The sequence below is a fragment of the Chiloscyllium plagiosum genome, chromosome 5 (assembly GCF_004010195.1).
Source record: "Chiloscyllium plagiosum isolate BGI_BamShark_2017 chromosome 5, ASM401019v2, whole genome shotgun sequence".
NCBI lineage: Eukaryota > Metazoa > Chordata > Chondrichthyes > Orectolobiformes > Hemiscylliidae > Chiloscyllium > Chiloscyllium plagiosum.
Window position 1 is genome coordinate 61,878,283 of NC_057714.1, and position 23,409 is coordinate 61,901,691.

At 41.7% G+C, this 23,409-nt stretch overlaps 1 protein-coding gene across 1 annotated transcript in view; it reads right to left on the reverse strand.

The window, feature by feature from the left end:
- hacl1 (2-hydroxyacyl-CoA lyase 1) overlaps window positions 1-23,409 on the reverse strand; it is a 107,514-nt gene that overhangs the window by 6,826 nt on the left and 77,279 nt on the right. The window contains exons 12-16 of the mRNA XM_043690167.1: window positions 18,555-18,656; window positions 15,555-15,709; window positions 13,354-13,512; window positions 9,527-9,634; window positions 602-788 (exon numbers count right to left, since the gene is read on the reverse strand). Coding sequence (XP_043546102.1) covers window positions 602-788; window positions 9,527-9,634; window positions 13,354-13,512; window positions 15,555-15,709; window positions 18,555-18,656 — 711 coding nt within the window. The remainder of the gene's footprint in view (window positions 1-601; window positions 789-9,526; window positions 9,635-13,353; window positions 13,513-15,554; window positions 15,710-18,554; window positions 18,657-23,409) is intronic.

Consider the following 23,409-nt stretch of genomic DNA (forward strand, 5'->3'; position numbering starts at 1 on the left):
CCTCCTTTAGCTTATCTCTCCACGCTCCAGGCTCACTGCCTTTATTCCTGATGAAGGGCTTTTGCCCGAAACGTCGATTTCGAAGCTCCTTGGATGCTGCCTGAACTGCTGTGCTCTTCCAGCACCACTAATCCAGAATCTGGTTTCCAGCATCTGCAGATATTGTTTTTACCTAGCTTTTTCCATAGGAAAGCAGCTGACCCCTATCACACATCCTCTCCAGACAGCTGGCTGAAAGTTAAAAACTGTCTGTGTGGGTAGTCTTGCAAAAATCCTGAATGCAACAATTCTATTGGCACTATCTTGATGTGTTGCTGGAACATCACTACCAAACACAAATTTAATTTAAAAGATTCATGATAAAGAGTATAATCATCACCACAGGAGGTCACTCTAAATACTATACACTCTACAAAATACACAATCATCTAAACATACATAGCAATTTAATGTGATTAACTATAGATATGTTCATTCACATATCAGAATCTTTCAACTTTCTCCAACCTCAAAATGTCAATGGCTGCTTCAAATCCTTAAGAATTAGCGGACCTCAAAATTGTTCCACGTATACAAAACTCATTCCTTCAAATACACTTACTTGTTTCTTTCTATCAGATGATGGGTCAATCATCACATTAATAAGTGATGGCAGTTTCTGGTCTGCTAAACATGCAGAAAGTGCCTTTTGCAGCTCCTCTGGTGTTTGTACAAAGTAGCCTTTTCCACCAAATGCAGTCATGACCTGCTCATAGTGAGCATTAGGTGTGAGAGAGATAGGTGGAGCTCTGAAAGAATTGAAAGAAAGTTTACGTAAATTTATATTTTAATTATTTATTGAAGGAAAAAAAGCCTTTCTTCATTTATTTTTGTTTAAATGAGAGCCAAATTACACAATTAATCATGGTTTCAAAATTCAGCCAATTAATGAAATGCTATCCATTATTACATAAAAATATCCTTAAGACAATTGTTTCATCTGTAACATTGGCAATGTTTAGATAACGTCATTATTGGAAAGCATGTTTGACAATACCAATATTAACTGCTGCCTCAGTCATGTACAGTAACAAGTAAGATCAAAACAAAAGTTGCTATAAATTAAAAGCACATAATTCTCTGCAAGTTGAAGGAAGGCGATGGCCTAGTGGTTTTATCGCTAGACTGTTAATCTAAAACTCCCATATTATTCTGAGGGTTGGATCTGAATCCCACTGTGGTGGAATATGAATGAAATAAATATCTGAAATTAAGAATCTAATTGACCATGAAACCTATCTTGTTCACTAATGTTCTTCTTGGATGGAAATCTGCCATCCTTACCTGGTCTGACCTACACGTGGCTCCAGACCCACAGCAATGTGATTAATTCTCAAGTGCCCTCTGAAGTGGCTGAGCAAGCCACTCAGTTGTACCAATCATTATAAAGTCTCAAGAAAGCAATGAAACTGGACAGATGACCTGGCATTAACCTAGACATCAGAAAAGACTACAGCAGAAACAGCTGCAAACAATGCTGCAAAGTCCTTTTTACTAATATCTGAGGATTAGTGCCAAAATTGGGAGGGCTGACTCGCTGACTAATCAAACAACAACTCGACTTAGTCATATTCATGGAATCATTCCTCACAGACAATGTCCCAAACACCACCGTCACCATCTTCGGTATGTCCTATCCTACTGGAAGGACAGACCCCACAGAGGTGACGGCACTTTGGTATCGTCATGAGAGAGTAGCCCTGGGAGATTTCAACATTAACTCAATGATTTCAACGTCTACCACCAAGAGTGGTTCAACAGTAGCACTACTGATCAAGCTGCTGATGTCCTCAAGGAAATAGCTGCTAGACTGGGTCTGCAGCTGATTACGAAGGAAACAACAAGAGGGAAAAACATACCTGACACATCCTCACCAACATGCCAGCTGCAGATGCATCTGGCCATAACAGTATTAGTAAGAATGGCCACCACATAGTCCTTATGGAGACAAAGTTCCACCTTCACATTTTGATGTGTGACATTATCTTGAACTCAAGATTTGGCATCCATGATGCTCATTAACAGCAGCAGAATTGTATTCCAACACAGAACCATTACCATCAATCCGGGGGATCAACCCTGGTTCAATGAAGAGTGCAGGAGATCATGCCAAGAGCAGCACCAAGGCTTATCTAAAATTGAGGTATCAACCTGGTGAAGCCACTGAACATGATTACGTACATGCCAAGCAGCATAAGCAGCAAGTGATAAAACGGAGCTAAGTGATCCACAATCAATAGATCAGATCCAAGCTCTGCAGTCCTGCCACATCCAGTTGTGAAAGGTGGTGGACAATTAAACAACTCAGTGGCTCCACAAATATACCCATTCTCAATGATGGAAGAGCCCAACACATCAGTACAAAGGATAAGGCTGAAACATTCACAGGAATATTCACTGAGGAATGCAGAGTGGATGATCCATCTCTGCCTCCTCCAGAGGTCACCAGCATCACAGATATCTGTCTTCAGCTACTTCAATTCACTCCATGTGATATCAAGAAACAGTTAGGGACAATGGATACTGCAAAGGTTATGGACCCTGGAAATACTCCAGCAATAGCACTGAAGACATGTGTACCAGAACTTGCCGCTCCCTTAGCCAAGCTGTTCCAGTATAGTTACAACACTGACAACATGGAAAATTGCCCAGGTATGTTCTGTACACAAAAAAAAGGACAAATCCAACGCAGCGAATTATTACTCATCTGCAAAGTGATGGAAGATGTCATCAACAGTGCTATCAAACAGCATCTGCTCAGCAATAACCTGCTCATTGATGCCCAGCTTGGGTACAGCCAGGGCCAATCAGCCCCTGATCATATCACAGCTATGGTTCAAACATGGACAAAAGGGCTGAGTTCCAGAGATGAGAAGAGAGTGACAGCCCTTGATATCAAGGCCGCATCTGACCAAGTGTGGTATCAAGGTTCCCTGGCAAAACCGGAATCAGACTGCAATCTCTCCATTGGTTAGAGACATACCTGCCATATAGGAAAATGGTTGTGGTTGTTGAAGGTCAGTCATCGCCACTCCAGGACACTTTTTCAGGAGTTCCATAAGATAGTGTTCTAGGCCCAACTATCTTCAGCTGCTTCATCAACATCCTTCCCTCCATTATAGAGGTCAGAGTGGAATGTTTACCAATGATTGCACAATATTCAACACCATTCACAACTCCTCAGATACTGAAGTAGTCCATGTTCAAATGCAACAAGATCTGCACAACATCTAAGGTGGACTGAAAAATGGCAAATAACATACATACATACAAATATCAGGCAATGACTATCTCCAAAAAGAGACAATTTAACCACCGCTCCTTGACATTCAGTGAATCCTCTATTAACATCCTGGTGGTTAATTACGAATAATTAGGAACACATTCTACAACCACTGAGACAGAGAAGACTGCATCAGGAGCACCCAACTCAGCTTCCACACATTAAGTTGCATCCTACCAACTTGTTTGAATATTTTAAAGAAGTCAAGGAATGAAGGCAAGGAACCAGCAAAGGCTAAAACATAAAATGACCCCTTGCCAATTTATTTCTCGAGCCTCCTAAAATTGATCCCACTGTTTTATTGACTCCTTATCATCTTTCATCTTCAAGTCTGAAGCAGCTGAGGTTATGCCAACATTTAACTTTTCTTAAAATATGCGCAAGCAAAATGAAATGTAGATGATTTGTTGCCTACACATTGCCAAATTTTGCATTGCATGTACTCCAAGAGAAATGAAAATAAGAGTATAATGCTTTATTTATTTCAATACGTTTGTAAGTTTCATTCTCACAAATGAGAGTAGTAGGATGATACTCAGATCATCTTTATCTTCTTCCACAATTCAGTGGGGTGCTCTCTCATCAGAGAAGTGACTGGTGGTAGTTGAACCTGAGGGTCACCCCACCTCAGGCAAGGAGAGAGGTTGAGAAGGAAAGTCCTCCCTGGCAATCTCAGTCAATATGGGAATTGAAACTACACTTCTGGCATCAGTCAGCATCGTAAACTAGCTGTCCAGCCAAGTGAGCTAACCGACACTCCCACTGCCCGACAATTCACTGCACACCACTGAAGAGAAATTGCTCTGAAGAGAAAAGAGACAAAAGAACTGCAGATGTGGGAATCCAAGGTAGACAAGCAGGAGGCTGGAAGATCACAGCAAGACAGCAGCATCAGGAGGTGGAGCAGTCAACATTTTGGGTGTAACCCTTCTTCAGGATTGGGGTGGGTGTAAGAGGAACTGCAGAGAAGGGAGGGTTGGTGGGGGAGGGTTTTGGGTGCCACAAGGCTTGAGTAGTGAGGTAGTGATAGGTGAACATAGATAGAGGCTACGGCCTGCTTGGTCAATGGGAGGAATGAATCTGGTTGGTAGCTGGAAGGAAGAGTCAGTCAGAGGAATGGAAGGGAAGAAAAGGGGATGGGAAGGGAAGTGATTTGAAATTGGAGAACTCTATGTTGAGTCCTCTGGGCTGCAGGCTGCCCAGGTGGAAGACGAGGTGTTGTTCCTCCAATTAGTGGTCTGATTCGCTGTGGCAATGGAGGAGGCTGAGAATGGTCATGTCAGAGAGAGAATGGGAAGGGGAATTGAAATGCGCAGTGACTGGGATACAGTATCCGGTGTTCTCAATGTGATCTCGACATCGGTAAGATCAAACATAAATGAAGGACAGGTTTCACTGAGCACCTCAGCCGTGCTCGCAAGGGCCAACCTGACCTCCCAATCACCGCCTGTTTTAATTCCCTTTCCCATTCCCTCTCCAACATGACCATCCTTGACCTCCTCCATTGCCACTGAGAATCAGACCACAAATTGGAGGAACAACACCTGATCTTCCACCTGGGCAGCCTACAGCCCGGAGAACTCAACACTGAGTCGTCCAATTTTAAATAGCCCCTTCCCATTCCCTACTCCCTTTCCAGCTGCACATCCTCCATTCCATTCCTCTTGGACTGACCCTTCCTTCCAGCTACCAACCAGATTTCATTCCTCCCATCAACCAACAAGGTCATACCCTCTATATGTGTTCACCAATTCCTACCTCACCTCACTCAGCTCTTCTCCCCACCCAATATCCCACAACCCCCCTTTATCTGCAGCTCCCCCCTTACACCCACCTTTAGTCCAGAAGAAGGGTTACATCTGAAATGTTGACTTCTCCACTTCTTGATGCTGCCTGGCTTGCTGTGTTTTTCCAGCCTCCTGCTTTGTCTACTCTGAAGAGAAAAGAAGTCTGATCATAGACACAATGCAAGATAAATAGGTGGTATGTAAAATCACCAGGCCATGCAAGGATCTACATTTGAATGGAGCCCAGCCAAATGGAAGAGTAACTGATTTCACTGAACAGCCATTTTAAAGAATATCGCATGAAGTGATTCTTAACAGTCATAGACAAACATCAATTTAGAACTAAAAGGTAACAACCTGTAGCTCACCATTTGATATACAAATCATACTAACATCTCAGAGGGTGTGAAAAAGAAAACGTTCAACCCAAAACATCAGAATGTATATTTATACAACGGCTTTAATTGTTACCGAGCAAAATACTTGTATATTATTAAGATTATTTATTTATTTATTAAGGAATAAGAAGAGACAAGCCATGGAATACTCAGCTGCCAATAAAGCAAAAAGAGAAATAAGCAAGCCCTGTAATGTTAGTGGCCTGGAATAATAGCTTCATTATCAAAAGGCACTTCAGCTAGGCAAAGAACAAGCTGCACCTCTTATAAACAAATCACACTTAGAAACAGAGCTTTGCTTTATACCCTCCAAATGAAAACCTAACAATCAAGGCCTTGGTTGAGTAAAACTTCATTTAGTAAAGTTTGTTGCACAAACACCCGCTGATATCCCAGTCCAAAAGGAATCATTGATATCAAATAATTGTTTTTTTATGAAAATAGATGAATCAAGACTCTCATTAACAATGTGGGTCTTGTTCTGTGATCAGGAATGTGAACTCCCTCAATAGTTTACTGTCGTTACGGTCCAGCACCTGCTGCTCTTGCAGCATCAGCTGTAGCTCACATTGTAGTCAGTGGAAACTCCAGTCGCTCTGTATGCTGTCATTTTGACTGAGAGGCAGTGGACGTGATCTATTTGGATTTCCAGAAGGCTTTTGACAAGATGCTGCACAGGAGGCTGCTAAATAAGAGCCGATTGTATTAGGAGCAAGGTCCTGGCATGGATAGAGGATTGGCTGATGGGTAGAAGGCAGTGGGGATAAAAAGACCTTTTTCAGGAGGGCAGCCAATGACTAGTGGAGTCCCGCAAGGGTCCGTATTGGGACCACAGCTATTCACATTATACATTAACAATCTGGATAAAGGAACTGAAGGCACTGTTGCTAAGTTTGCAGATGTCACAAAGATAGGTGGAGGGGCAGGTAGTGTTGAGGAAGTTGGGAGGAAGTGCAGAATGACTTGGAAATAAAATGTAATGCTGAAAAACAAATTCACCCCATAAGCTTATATGTGTGCGCATATAGGAGCAACAGATTGAGTGTGTCCACGTGGGTGTGAGAGCACGTAATAGAGTGTGTGTGTATATATGCGTGAGTGTAAGTGTGATAGGGTATGTTTGAGATGGTGGGTGTGTTGGTGTGTGTGTGTGCATATGAGACAGAACTTATGTATGAGGATGGGTCCGCGTGGGTGTGACAGTATGTAGGAGTGTGTGCTCGCGCGAGCGTGTGTTTGTGTATCGTGCAGTGGGGTCACCTGTAATGTGACATGAACCCACGGTCCCAGTTAAGGCCATCCCATGGGTACCGAATTTTGCTATTAGCTTCTGATCAGCCACTCTGCGTTGTTGCTTGCCCTGAAGTCCTCCTTGGAGGACAGTCACCTGAAGATCTGAGGCTGAATGTCCAAGATCACTGAAGTGTTCCCCGACTGGGAGGGAACACTCCTGTCTGTTGATTGTTGGGTGGTGTCCATTCATCCATTCCCATAGCCTCCACTCGGTCTCGCCAATGTACTATGCCTCAGGGCATCCTTGGAGTTGAAGATTATCAGATCAACTATGATCCAATTGATTGGCAGAGCAGACTTCAGGAGCTGAATGGTCTACTTCTGCCCTGTGCATTATGTCTTATACATGAGGCCCTTGCTGGAGTACTCTAAAGGGTTCCATTGGACTGATCAAAGCACTGAAATTGCATCCTCAGAACCTCTATGGTCTGCTAGATGGCTGATTGAATTGCTCTGTGGATCCTCTTGAAGTGGACCTCAGGCCCGTCAATGATGTAACTTCAGATTGTGAAACCTCACACCAACCTCCTCTTGATGCCTGAAACAATCCACAGGTTTAGATTTTCAGTGGCATGATAACGTTCAGGTGCCACATGGTCACCACCTCCCATGGAGGACACTCGCCCTGCATGATGGCATAGAGACCAGTGATGGCCTCGCTGGAAAAAAGAACCTATGGAGACAGAGTTGCTTGGACATTTACAGGTAGTTAGGCCTTAGACAGTGGACTCTGTATGGATGACCTGTTTTCAGGATATGGCTCATATATCCTTCTACCATATTCTCTTACCTGCTGACCCCAAAGTAGACCCTTTTGTCAGCCTGATGGTGTTCTCCTGTTGCTGGGCTGAAGTCCTCCTTTCCTCTCTTTGATTCTCCTCATACTCCTCATCAGGGCCTCAACCAAACTCAGTCCAAATGATGTCCATGTCAGGTAGCCTCCCAGTTTTCAATGCCTCTAATGCAAATGCCTTATCAACAATCCCTTCCCTGCTCATTTCTTGAGCTAAAGCTACAGTGCTCAGAAACACCAGCGGAACATGGTCCATCAGTATTGGCACCTTCATCCTCCCCTCTACTTTCATTCATCAATGTCCATGTTGTTCCAGCCACAGTCCCTGCTGAATGAAGCCAGCATGAAGCTCCCTCTTGCTTGCTGCCTCCTTTTACTATGTGAAGTCCTGACAGACCGTGATTCTTCAGTGACATTTAGAAAATTAGTCTCAATTGTTTAATTATTTGGCTTAACTACCTTCTTACTCCATTCACCTGCAATGTCCTCTTGTCAAGACAGTTACAATCAGGAATGTAGACTATAGATCAGGAATATCTAACCACACAAAGTAGGACCAGGATGTGTAGGGCTTTCAGTTTCTTGATGTTGGTCTACACAAAGTTAGAACGTAACATAATCTACAATATACATCTAATTTATATTCTAAGATCTAGAATTAACCTGAAGTAAATATGGATAATAATAAACTATACCACTGCAACCTGTAGAGTTCAGCAAATAGCAAATAAAGACAAGACAGATCCCTCAGATCTTTTGGCAATGTTCCACATGATGTTAATGAACCTTTGGGCATTCAAACCTCATTAAAACTTGACAAGTGATTCCAATTATTTATTTTTTGAAGTTTTGCAACTCTTTATGAAGTACTCCATCACAGATTGTCTCAACAACTGTTCATGTTCTGGTATTTCACCCTTCTTTCCTGAGCTTAAGTTCCTGTGCATTCTGGGAATTGTTCTCTACCGCTCACTCACAGATACAACTCCAGCTTTTCACCGACAGCTAGCTTCACCCAGCTAATATTGTCTGTGGATTTTTTTTTCCCTGAGGTCTATTCATACAATTCCTTCACCTTCCTGATTCTTAAAACACAGAACTAGCCAACTATTCTTTGACTTCTTTCTGAATCCCCAACTCACAGAACCTGTACAGTTTAGTTATCTTCTGAGCAGTCCAGCTGAACAGCCTGCTTCTGTTGGCCTCTCTCTCATGCACTCCTATCCAACCTTAAGGTTTGTACTGCTCTTCAGAGACCCTTGAATTGTTTTCAAGTGGCCTATTGAAAACTTAGCAACAAGACCATTTTTGTATGTAGGTTGATTTGAATGTGGTCACCGAACAACCATTAGTACACTCAGTTCCTGGAATTTTCCACTTCACAGGTCATTTTCTCTTATACATCAAATGGATACGACTAAAGAAAAGAAATCCATCACAAGGGAAAAAGTGTGTTACAGAGTGTGCATGGATACTATAATATTATTTGATACTATTTGTACACAAGCATCCAGACTAATAAATTACTAGAACAAAATAAGAACATGAGCAAATGAAAAAATTCTGCTTAGATAACTAATTTAGAAAAAAATTCTTCCTTTTACCCCACCACCCAGATGTTCCAAAAACAATAAAGGGTAAAATGAACTAACCTAATCAAGTTCTGACCGATAGCACACCAGTATCTGATACCTGATACTAAGTTATGATACCTTTTATTCAACAATCAGTACAAAGCGCACAAATATACCTCAGTCTCCATAACTTTGACAAGCTTGGCCATTAGGGAATGTGTGTGCAATTGGCTTATTATCTTGCAGCCACTTGGACATTTTACTGAAATGGAATCAGCTCCAGATACAGTTCTGTACATTCAAAAGGAAGCTTTTGTACTCTATCGTACACATTGAGAATTACAAGGTTCTTTACTTACACAATTGCAGCATCCCCTACTTCTGCCAGCTCTTTCCATGTGTCCTCGTCCACTCCACTGTAAATTCCGTTATTGTTTACAACAATTACCACTATTGGCAAACGGTACCTAAGATTTAAAAAAATGCTTAGAGGAAGATCATAGTCACACGCACATGGGACAAATGAGAGAAGGAAATACATAATGAATGGTAGGATCTTGGGAAGCACCAAACATCAGAGGGAATTTAGCGTGCACGTATACTAGTCCCTGAAGGTAGCAGGATAGGTGGATAAATTAGAACATCAAAGCACACACCCCAAAGTGGGGATCCAGATCCAGCAAAAGACTTGATCGGAACCGAACCCAAGTCTTGGGCTTGGAGTAAAACCACAGAGAGTTTGTATGATGTGGAGTATAATAACAGGCTACCGTAAGCTCCTGTGCACAGAGTCTTTATATATGTGACTTTTCAAACAGAAGTCTTACTGATTGTCCCATGTGTCTTTCATCTTACTCTCTGTTCTGTAGGTTTTATCTATTAAGGAATATGGAAGCTTACCATTCAAAACTAATGATGACTTGCTAGTGATAGCTTGATCTGACAAAGATTAAACAAATAATAGTAGGGAGTTTCATTGTTACCTGTTACCACACCAAAATAAGTAGGGCAGTGAAACTATCTTCCCTAAGAAGGAAGCTGGTTAAAATGTGCTGAAGGCATCTTTGAGTCAAAGTCAATATTTGTTTAAATTAGAAATAGTTTACCTGCCATTGGAAACACTCCTTTGAAAGTGCACTAACACAGCATCTTTTTTTGAGCACAGGATCTTTCAAAGTACACAACAACCAATTCAGGACATTGCAGTAAAGTAGGGAAACCAAATGGAGAATATCTAAACAGCAAAGTCTAACAGGGAGCAAAGCAACAATTCCAGGTTATGGTTGAGGGATTGTTTTGATTTGAACATTGGGAGAACAGCCCAGATCTTGATCAAATAGTACCACAAGATCTCAGTTTGCACATTCTTAATGAATACATGCAATCTGCAAGCATTTCCTCCTCCAAGCACAAATGACAGATCATTTTATCAAGAAATGTTAAGGCTGGCACTTAGTATATCTTTTTGCAGCCATTTTGAGAGGGTGAACTTGCTATCAGGATTATATGTGGATGCTGATTCTGATGATGTGTCGATGGTGATCACACTTGCCTGTGTGAACTTTGTGGAAGTGACCAATTAACAAAATGCCTCTCTGAGCTTTGTCCAAATGGGACAGTGGACCTACTGCACAGGCAGGAGAACTGAATATCCACCAAGGTTGTAGGCAGCCGGCAGCTCCACTAGGAAACTGCTGATGTTGGTGTGAAATGGCAAGGACATCACATGATGGAGGTGCTCTCCAAGGACAGATTAACAATGGCAGCAGCTGCCAAGCTATCATTGTGGAAGGCACTGCAATAATCCAAAACAAAGAACTGCAGATACTGAAGATCTGAAACAAAAACAGAAATTGCAGGAGAAACTTTGCACGTCTGGCAGCATCTGCGGAGAGAAAGCAGAGTTAACATTTCGAGTGCAGTGACCCTTGTTCAGAACTGTGACTGCAGCTGTGGTCTGTACAAAAGCAGGGATTTAAAGGAGGCATTGACAGACCACCAGCTTGAGGCTGGGAAATCCTCTCCACAGCTGACACACACACTTGCGCCGTTGCAATCAGCCCTTGAACGGTGCCCTAATTATCTTAATTGGTTGCCCACCTCCACGGAATAGACAGAGAAGTCCCCAATCCGCGCCAGGAAAACTCCATTGACGCGGGAATAAGAGGCGATCTGTCCCAATGCAGCTCTTCCCTATTTTCCTGGCTGGCATCCCACCTCCAACCTTTTCTTCACAGGGCTGATAAAATTAAGCCCTGGATTTCTGGACTTCCTTTCACTATTTTGTGGTTCGTGCTTTCCTCTCAATTCCTTCACTGCCACTTTCTCTTTCTGGTGTGAGGGAATTCCTTTTCAAACAGTGCCAGAGTATAATTTTAGAAAGCAATTAACCTTTCGGAACATAGATGTTGCTCATGCATGCCTGAGGAGCTGTGCTGTCACTGAGATATGTATACTTCGCTGAATAATTGTATGCGATCCACCTTCAGAAAACTTGAAAAATAGCATTGCCAGGACAATTATATTTTTATCAATAGTAAATATTACACGACCACCCAAGCACCTAACCATCTACAAACATCAGCACTGACAAAATTACAGATGTACACAATTAACTGGTTGATATTTTGATTTAAAATTATCGTCTCCAAAATCCTGTGAACAGCTCACCAATCTGAATAAAAAATGTTAACACTATCACTGGTGCTTCACTACCTGTGGTTGCCTCAATCGTTTAATGAGCGTTACATAAGCAAAAAAATGTTTTTCCAAAATAATAGGAAAATAGACAAGGAAGCAAATTTATTTTAAGAATCATAAGCTGCCCGAGTCTCAGTAGGTAAATATGGCATGTCTCGTTGTGTTAAGATTTCAAATCATTTCTTAGTTCCTCCTGATCTTAGCTTGGTTTATAGAGTGGACAAAGCCTCAGTATCTGAGTCTGACAGACCAGGAAATAAAGAGGATTCATTTTTCTGCAATGGCTCCCAGTTATACAAAACTGGAAAAGAGTGTTGCTAGTGACAATGTGGGATGAATGGGGCCAGGGCATTATCTACCTGGATCTTATAATCAAAAAAACAAACATTTGTGTCTTGTCCTTGATTCTGTTCAATAAATTGGGGAGGTTACAGAGGAAAAGCTCTTTTGATTGGATGGATAGAATTGTTAATCAGCACAGAGGTCCCCAAATCCTTCTTGTGAGCTACTGGCTCACAGCCTGAACCTTCTCCCAACAATTCCTTCTCCACCATTCCTATATTCCACTAGCTGCTGTTGCACACTTTTCACTCCCTTGTCATCATCTTCTGACTTGACACAAGATCTAAAACCTGTCACTTAATAGAGCTGAGCACTTCCAATCAGGGATAGTGAGTGCTGTTCTGATGCCAAGTCATCATTATCCAAATTTTCATCATGCCACATCTATTCTCCAATCTCTGTGTCACTGACCCCATATGAAAATCTAGGTCTATCACCTCAGGGACTGAGGAGCAGAGGATTCTAAAGTTCATTTCATTGATTGATAGAGGTAGCTGTTTATACAACAAACTACTGCCTCCACTGTTGGGTGCTTTGGGTGAGGTAGTTGCCTCAAATCCAAAGCGTGCTCATTAGAGTTGGTCAGAGCAGGTCAGAATTTTGTGGGTACAGTTCAAAACCCAAGATATTCCTTCACAGAGGTAAAGCACCCATTCAGAAATGTTCTTCGGAGACATTTGGGACATATCAGAAGCCTTTTTGGACAGGTAAGGTATTCAATGAAGGGAGGTCAGATGCCCTTTGGGATTGTTAAAAGTTGACATGAATATGTGTAAAAATCTAAGACCACATTGGAACCATCAAAGTTGTCAAAGAACTGACAAGATGTCAAAGAGCCGTCAAATCTACAAAATACAGAGAAACCTCGATTATCCAAATGACATGGACTGGGAGTATTTTGTTCGGATAATTGAATGTTTAGGTAATCAAATGCTGTATAACACAGTTTAGCTAAGCATCGGGACGTTGTGATCTTGTCCAGAAAATCCATAATTCAGTTAATCAAATGCTGGATAATCAGGATTCCTCTGTAAAAATGAATATTGTTTTTGTTAAAATAATTCCATTTTCAGTTCCAGTACTGAAGCATACAAACCAATAACAAGGTCTATTCTTTCATACCCTCAGAGGTTTATTGCATTACCTGCATATTGTCTCCACTTCCATGCCAGAAAAGCCAAAGGCACTGTCTCCTTCAATACAGATAACCCGCTTTCGGGGACTCTCATCCTTGGCAATCAGTGCTGCAGCTACAGCAAAACCTAGACCTACACCCATGGTGCCAAAGGTGCCAGCATCCAATCTAAAACAAGATCATCAGGGAGAACCTTTTATAGATTTTAGTTGTAATAATATAAACACAGTTTGAGAAAATACAAAATGGAAACATGGAAGATGGCCAATTGATGCTTCCCGTCTGTTCTGGTATTCATTGGGAATACAGAGGGATCTCGATTATCCAGCAAGATCGCAAGATCCCAATGTTTGGCTAAACTATGTTATCCGGCATTCAATTATCCAGAATTCGATTAACTAAAGGGAATACTCCTCGCCTGTGTCCTTCGGATAATCGAGTTTCCTCTGTACAGTTGATATGCATCATTACTCCGTCTACCTGTCTTTGGTTTATATACTGATCTATCCTTGTCCAGCAAAATTCTGTTGAGATCAGATTTAAGATGATTAATTGATATCTGCCACATTTTAGTGGGAGTGGCTTCTGCACAATTCACATTTCCACCATCCTTTCAATGGAAATGTGCTTCCTAATTCCGCTATTAAACACCAGACTGGTCGGCTGCACAGAGCTTCAAGGTCCACACGTGGCACTGACTCCAGGAGCAGACACCAATGTCATGTTGCAGCTCAGGGCTGCCATCTGACCTCAGCCACTGAACGGCAATGTCCTGCCTGGCCACAATTCTGTGGAAGTTGGGGGAAACCCAGCAGGGTTCCTGCGTAGGCCATGAATGGGAACAGGAAGAGAGGCACCTTCCTCTTGAAGGAAGGAAAGGAGGAAGGAAGGAAGGATGATAGAAAGGAAGAGAGAACTGTAAAAAGAAAGGGAGAAAGAAAGTATGACAGAACAATCAAATAGTGGAAATATATTTTGACCATTTGATCGTTTTGTTTATTTTTGTGACATCAATTCACTTGGAAGACAAACACCGCAGAGAATCAAATGAGGACATTCCATTGACTACTGCGTTTTGAGAGTCAAATTCCATTTGGCTGACATAGTTACTTCAGTAACATAAATACACTGACATGAGAAAGGAAGAAAAGAATGAAAGAGAGAAAGAAAGAATGAACAACAGAAAGAATGGAACAGAGAACAATAGAAAGAATGGGAGAAAGAGAGAATGACAGAATGATCAAATTCTTCCATTCTTTCTTGTGTCAGAATAGGTACATTACTGAAGTAACTATGTTAACCAAATGGAATTTGATTCTCAAAATGCAGTAGTCAAGGCAACATCTTAATTTGATTCACCGTCGTATTTGGCTTCTGAGTGAATTGATGTCACAACAAACATCCAAAACGATCAAATGGTAGAAATCTATTCCTTCCTTCCTTCCTCCCTCCCTCCCTCCCTCCATTCAATCATTCCATTTATTTTTGTGACATCAATTCACTCGGAACACAAATACAACGTTAAACCAAATGAGGACATTGTATTGACTACAGCATTTGAGAATCAAATTCCATTTGGCCAACATAGTTACTTCAGTAACATAAATACTCTGACATGAGAAAGAATGAAAGAAGGAAAGAAGAAAGGAACAAAAGAAAGAAGGAAAGAAGAAGGAAGGAAAGAAGAAGGAAGGAAAGAAGAAGGAAGGAAAGAAGAAGAAAGTAGGGAAGGAAGGAAACGATAGAAAGAAAGAACGATCGATCATATGGTAGAAATAGATTTCACAGTTGGGCCCTCACCCACCTTCAAGTGCTCCCCATGCTTTTGCTGTTTCAGAGACACCACCCAACTCCAGGAGTCTCCAGCTGTCACCACTTTAAGATCCCTCTCCCTACCTGGTCCCAGGGTTCCCAGCACTTACACCTGTGGGATGTAGTCCCAGCATTGGCCATTGCTTCCTGTGGGGCTGCTGGGATTGCCAACCTCAATCGGATTAGCCAGCAGCTCTCTGAGCCAAGACTTCCTCCTGAGTGAGGAAATGAGGTCTCACACCCAGCTCTATCCAGTATTGATTCCTCTGGAGCTTTCATTGAATGACTTGGACAAAATATCGAGAGTTTTGCAGAAGTACAAAGCAATTGGTAATAACTAAAACTGCTCTTCTTATTAAGTATTAATTTGACCCTTTATTTACTAAGGGAATAATTACCTGTGCCTAGGCAGGTAGTTTTGCAACACTGTACGTCCAATGTCCATGGTATTGGCACCCTCGCTGACTATAATACAATCTTCTGGTAGCACTGCTTGGATGTTGTGGAACACAGTGTAATAATTCATGGGCAGGGTTTTCTGTGCAGCCAAAGCCTGGAATTCAGAAAATCTTGATTCGTCAAGTAATAATCTATTCTGATATAAGGTGACAAGTAGCCAACTGACGCTTATTACCATGGCTAAGATATTACATCATGAGCCTTTTGAGGACTGTGTAAACTCATGATCATTGGTAGCATCTTGTTCTATTAGAAACTCACTTCAGATAAGACGTTGAAGCAAGTGTGTTCTTAGGGTCCAGTATAGTCTGTGTGCACTGATCAAAACTCATCCTCCAAACTGACAAATGATTGCATAATTTAAGATGATACCAAATCATAATACTTTGGGATAGGAGTTTGCCCTTGCCAAGGGTGCAGCCCTACAGATAAAATGTTAAACTAAAGTTTCAGTGCCTATTGAGGTGAACAGGATGTAACAATGTTGGTGGCTACTGTACTGATCCAACAATCTACAGGTCATTAAATTAAAGCCAACATGAAGTCGTAAAGTTGTGAGACTCAATTCCAAAAAGCTCATCTACTTAAATGACACTAAAGCAGCAGGACCACTCTTGAAATCCAAATAGATTTACGAGGCAAAAGACCTGCTCCTGCTACCCAGTCTGATCTGCATGTGACCGTACTTCCACTTGATAGAAATAAATACTAAAAGATTTTGAGGAGTGAATTTTCGTTTTCAGGTGAAATGATGTGACATTGACAGACATGGCCAAAGATGGACTCACTGTTCAAAATATTTTATTCATTCATAGGTCATGGGCAGCATTGGCTCAGTGACAATCAAGCAACTGCAATATCATTTAAGTTGGACTGGTATGTGATTTGAAGGGAAAGTTATAGGCACTGGTGTTCCCTTGCATCCGCTGTCTGGTGTCAATTAAACATGGCAAGCAGGTACCTAAACTTGGAGGGTCAGGAGAACAGTGAGCCACACAGTCAGGGGTTGAATGGAGAGACAAAGAGGGAGAGTGCGAGAGGGAGAGTGTGAGAGGGAGAATGCGAGAGGGAGAGTGCGAGAGAGAAAGTGTGATCTGTTGCCCCAAAACGGAAGATCACCTGAGTTACACTGAAATGAATTTCAAAACTGGCCACAACCTGTGATGACTATGGTGGAAGACACTCCATAGGGAGACCTATGACCATGGATATGGAGATCACAGAATGTTGGCTCCTGAAGGTATGGTGAGAGGTTCAAATACAGTATAAAGTGCTCCCCTCAGCCCTGACCAAATCCTTGCATTAGTTCAGCTCCGGACACTGCAGCTGGCCTCAAAAACTTGGCCCTTTAAATGGCTGCTTGTGGGCGTGCAGCCAAGTTAACTGTCACCCCACCAAACCGGACACGACTTAAAACGGGCCAGAGTTAGGAACATCCGGACCAAATAGCACCTCACTGGGCAGCCCCAATCCGCCAGGCCTCCTGTATCCGTGCCTACCAATACCACACCCCATTCCTCCCCCTCCACCACATCCAACTGCAGTACAACTCAAACATTCTACCCGAGAAGTGTGGTTTCACCGACTTTGATATTTCAGTAAACATGATGGAGATTCAATTAAATGCTCACTATTCAGCGCCAGTTGGGCAATCTTACTGCAAGTAACACTTTTGTTTGATTCACTTAAATAAACATTTCTGAAGCAAGTGATGACTTCTTCTAAATAAATGCTTTTCTTCTTTATCGATTGGTTAGATCATTACTGTAGTTTAAAGTGTTCTTTTTTATGGCATATAGTTACCAGTCAGGGCAGTTACTGAGTAATAACCTTTTTAACTACCCCTCAGTAAAAAGCACTAGATTTCCCATGTGGATTACCAAAATGGCCAGTACAGAATAATGTAGCAAACTAATTTATAATGACATTTAAAATATGGTTCACAATTTCAATAATTGCTGATTTCCAAAAAAGAGCTATTCACAGAGTCATAGAATTCCTACAGTATGGAAGCAAGCCATTTGGCCCATCATGTCTACACTGCCGCTCCAAACAGCATCCCACCCAGAGCCACCCCGCTATCCTATCCCTGTAACCCTACATTTCCCAGGGCCAATCCACCTAGCCTGCACATCTTTGGACTGTGGGAGAAAACCCATGCAGACACAGGTAGAACATGCAAATTCCACACAAAGTCGCCCAAAGGTGGAATTGAACCTGGATCCGTGGCACTGTGATGTTAACTACTGAGTTATCATGCCCCCCTAAAATAGAAATAGAAAACATAATTTTTTTATTCAGGTGATCATTACCCTGCTGTGCCTCTCTTATTTCTGAGCGTATTTCAAAATTTTCTACACTCTTGTTTCTTTCCGCCACACCTGTAGCCACTTGTTTCTTAATGCTAACAGATTGTCACTACTTCTCCAGCCAATGTTATTTTCCTTGAAGAAGAGTTGGTAATAACCTCTAGAATATTCTTTCATGCAAATAGAAATTAAGCTGTCAATGAAAATGTGTGAAATATTTCAATTCTCGTCTTAACACTCAATGTAAAAGTGTCAATCAAACCCACAAATTAAAAATAAACTGAATAATCATAGCTCATATCTTAAATAGATCATAATCTTTCTGCTAGAATTTTCCATCAGTCTTTCTCGCCTCAGAAATGTAGCCTTCTGCTGGTTGGAACACTTCACTCTGTGATCCAGGAAGAAACACAAATGAGGTTTCAAATGTCAATCAAAACTGACATTTTAATCACATCCTCCCAGGCTGCTGTGAACAATTTATTTAAATTAGTAGTAGTTTAAGAAATTTAACCATAATGAATGGCATAAATGACACAAGTCACATCTTTCCATCAATATACAGAACTGTATTAATTCAGACAATCATTTGCAATAGAAATATATCATTCAACAGTTTTGCCAATTTACCTTGGATTCTTCTTCATTGTCTTTCATTTTCTCCTTCAGGTGAAGCCACCATTCAGAGTTGGATGGGTAAGTCCAAGGGTTAATCCTGAAGCACTCCAATAACTGAAAAACAAAAGTTGCAGTTATATCACTGAATAAGAGGCAGAAAATAAATAAATTCATATATTGGAAATAAATCATTGTGTTGATTTTTTTTTTCAAAATCTATTACAACAAGATACTAACAGAACTGAAAGAGACTGTAGATAGTTACATGGAAGAGGTTTCCTGTGAGCAGCCAATGTGCTGAATGAGAAATGCTTACAAAACAACCTACAATGGTAAATGTTAATGCAAGAGTGTGATCACAAATTGAGAAAACTTGAATGAAGATTGAAGACAGGAAGCATGGATCCTCTGCAAGGCACACAGGATGTATACAACGTTGCACAGTCAGCTGTGCCAATTCATCTTACCGTGTTTCTACCCACCAATGGAAACAACTTCACTGCTTCGGTCTTATTTATTCCCTTCATAAATTTATATGTTTCTATAAGATCCCTCCCCCCCTCATTCTTCTAAATTCCAATGAGTAAATACCTAATTACCAAATCTCAGATTGCAATTGAATATGTACAGGGAACAATTTCGAAGTGTACAGATGATGCAAAACTTAGAAGTAATGTAGAACTTAAGAGTCAGAGATCTACTGCACAGGATAGCTCAGTATTAGTACTACTGCCTCACAGCACCAGGGACCTGGGTTCAATTCCACCCTCAGGCAAGTCTCTATGCAGGATTTGCACATTTGCCCTGTGTCTGGATAGGTTTTCTCTGGGTGTTCCAGTTTTCTCCCACAGTCCAAAGATGTGCAGGTGAGGTGGATTGTCCATGGTGTCCAGGGATGTGGAGGCTTGGTGATGAGCCATGGGAAATGCAGAGTTACAAGGACTGGGTGGGATGCTCGTCAGGAAGTCAGTGTGGACTCAATGGACCAAATAGCCTGCTTCCACACAGTAGGGATTCAGTGAAAAAGGCCTGTGGCGCATCACATCTGTGCCAGTCAACACTTCAAAAGACCATTGCCAAGCTAGTGGAGTGAAAAGGTATAGTGCTGGAAAGTCACAGCACGTCAGACAGCATCCAAGAAGCAGCAGAGTCAGCATTTCAAGCATAAGCTCTTCAAAACATTGATTCGCCTGCTCCTCAGAGGCTGCCTGACTTGCTGTGCTTTTCCAGTGCCACATATTTTGACTCTGATCTCCAGCATCTGCAGTCCTCACTTTCTCCTAAGCTAGGGGAGTGGGCAGATGGGTGGCAGATAAAGCTCAACACAAAGAAGTGCGAGGTAATATATTTTAGTGGAAATAACTTGGACATAACAATATAAAAGAAAGGATCCTATCCTAAGGAATGTGGAGGAGCAGACAAAACTGGGTGTGTGTATATGCACAAGTCGTTAAAAGGTGACAGGGCAGGTGGGGAGAGCAGTTATTAAAGCATGTGGTATCATCTGATTTACCAATAGGGACAAAGAGTACAAGAGCTCTGGAGACAGCAAGAGATGTTTACTTGAATGATTTCAGAGATGAGAAACTTGAGTTATCAAAGTAGATTTGAGAAGCTGTTTCCCTTTTTTTTGGGGGGGGTGGGAGGATTTGAAGAGATTTGGTACATCAGGAGCCAATAGCTGGCCCCAGGGGCTTGCTATGCTTGGGTCAGGAAGAGGAGCTACTGTATTCAGTTTAAGAATCACAGGTGGAACTAGGGTCCAGGTAGGGAACAGGACCACAGCCTATGATTCTTGTCCCTGTTCTTGGATAACTGTTAAATCAATGCCTCTAAATCAACACTGATAGCAACTGCACACCCAAGACTTGATCCTTCCCACCACACCCAATCTAACCACCGACTCTTTCATCCAACCCAGAATTGACAACCCCAACTACACTTAACCTGATCACACATTCCCAGGCATTTATACCCTCCCCAGTTCAAACAACTCCCTGCCAGAAACCAAACTGAAATCCCCGCTCCATCCTCAGTACCTGGCTCCCTAGAACCCCCGGCCTTCCATACAGCCTACACCACCTCCACACCAACACGTTCCAACTCCCGATACATCTAACACTAATCACCCAACTGCCCCCTAGTCTCCCATTACCACCTCCCAGTTAGAACTCCAACCAGATCTGTCCCAACAAATTCAAAATTTCACCCCTCTCAATCTAACCCCTTCCAACTTATCCAAAGTACAGATCCACTGACCTGCCATCATACCCTATCATCCACTTGGAACCCTATCCTACCCCCTCACCCTCCTGCCACTTCACTCCCCAGCCAAGTGCCACATCAATTCCTCACACACCTCACACCTAAATCCTGCATCCACTTGTCACCCAATCGGTATCCTAAACCCAGCTGCCACTCTCACCCCTCACTGATCTCATGCACGTACTCCTCAGTAGGTGTGACAGTGTTTCAAAACCTTTTAAACCTGAAACATGGCAGAATGTTGAATTTGGCACTCTGGTTACAACACTCATCCACTATATGGCTACCTGGTCTGGACTAAAACTGCTTTACTTGGCTCAGAGTCCACAATGAGAATTCTTCAGAAGGTAAGTGTGGATTTTTTTATGGCTGATCAGGATTGGAATCCATTCCCATTCATATAACATGGAGCAGTACAGTGCAGGAATAAACCCTACGGTCCACCATGTCTGTGCTGACCATGATGCCATTCTAAACTAATCCCACCTGTCTGTACATGGATCATATCCCCCTATTCTTTGTCTGTTCATGTGCCTGTCTGAATGCCTCTTAAACATTGCAATCGCACCTGCTTTTACCATTGCTCCTTTCAGAGCATTCCAGGCATCTAAGTAAAAATCTTTATTTGTACATCTCCTTTAAACTTTCCACCTCACCTGATCAGGATTGGATTAGATTCCCTCCAGTGTGGAAACAAGCCCTTTGGCTCACCAAGTCCATACCAACCCTCCGAAGAGCAAACCACCCAGACCCATTCCCCTACATTTACCCCTGCACCTAAAACTATGGGAAATTTAGCATGGCCAATTCACCTAACCTGCACATCTTTGAACTGTGGAAGGAAAGCGGAGCACTTGGAGGAAACCCACGCAGACACGGGGAGAACGTGCAAACTCCACACAGACAGTTGCCCGAGGCAGGAATTGAATCCGGATCCCTGGTGTTGTGAGGCAGCAGTATAACCACTGAGCCACCATGCCGCCCCCACATATTTGGGCCCACATGTTCACCATGCTAAGGCCAAACAAACAGACTGCAACCATCATTAATTAGGCTTCTCAGATATGCTGTTGCCTTGATGCAATGACTAACAGTCAATAGAGTGGAGAACACGATTGAAAAAAATTATAAATAAAACAGTTATCTATATATTAATAGCACTTGATGAATAAACACACAAGAACAACTAAGCTAAGTAAGTTAGCAATAATGAAATCATTAAACCCTCAAGCCATTAAATCCTATAAGTGTTGTATTATACATCAAAAGGAAGCAGCAATTTCAATTTATTTTGGAGAACAATGAAGTTCATGTTGCAGTTGTTGTAGTCCTAAGAACTGGTATCTGGGGAGCATTGTTGGAGAAAGTCTACGCCTCTGATTTTTTCAAGACTTAACCCACGACACCTTCATGAGCTACACTGCCTGTTATTCATGCAGCTTTCTCCACATGCTCCACTGACTTTCTATTTATTAATCTCTGCAGCTGCGCACAATGCAGCTATTTCAGATGCTGAAGAGTCTATTTACTATCTTCACTGCAACAAACAAGCGAATGCAAAAGATTAAGTAATGTTTAGCCAAAATAATTGAAAATGACTATTTACCAAAAAGATGTAATGTGCCTTTGCAATAACATAAATTACAATGTTTGCTGCTAAGATAATTAGTGCTTCCTGTGTTTCAAGTTTTGCTGAAAGTGTGCGTGGATCATGAAAGCAGTGATAAAGACAGAACTGTAATTTGTACACTACTCAAACCGGATTTAATTACTCCCAAGTGTGATATTATAGACTTCAGAACTTTAATAACTGTTCATGGGATTGAATGAATCAACAAAGATAAACTGTTACACTCAAAAAGGATCAGTAATAACACTGTCTGGAATAAACTATTAAAGGACAAGGACAAACATATACAGGAATTGAAAGCAAGTGGAGGTTACATAGACAAGATTGCTTGATAAACTGGATGTTTTATACTATAAGCATAACTGATTGTCCTGCAGAAGAAATTAAGGAGTTAATCACAGGAAAGCTGCGTCGTCAAACAGACAGTTAAGGCCAAATGTAAAAAAAACAAAGAAGTTACTTTTGGTTGGAAGGCAAGCTGCAGATTGTAATAATGGACAGACTTTGAAAAGATCATCAATATATCACCTCAGAGACCAAAGGATGAAAATCTGTATAAGAATAGAACACAAGACAATTGCAGAACTTTGAAGAACAACACGCAGAAGGACCAAACTCTGGAAACTTCCAGAGACAGGCCATCATTGGTTAAACTCCTGGCCAGATTTCATCATTAATTGGGTAATAGAAAGGTGCATTGCATGCTTACACTTGCTTCATTGAGGGGTGTTATATTTAGTTGCTAAATGCAATAAAGTTTGAATTATTGTTTCGGTACTTATGTGAGATTTCTTAATAAGTAGTCAAATTAAATGCAAATTGTGGTGATTTGCCCACAATATAAGCTATGCTAAGGCTCAGCTAATCTACAGATCTGGTGTCAGGCCAATGATTACATAGTGCCAAGTGAAGTTGGCAAGACTCAATTAATGTTGCAGATCACACTAGATCTGCTTGCACTCTGCTCATGAA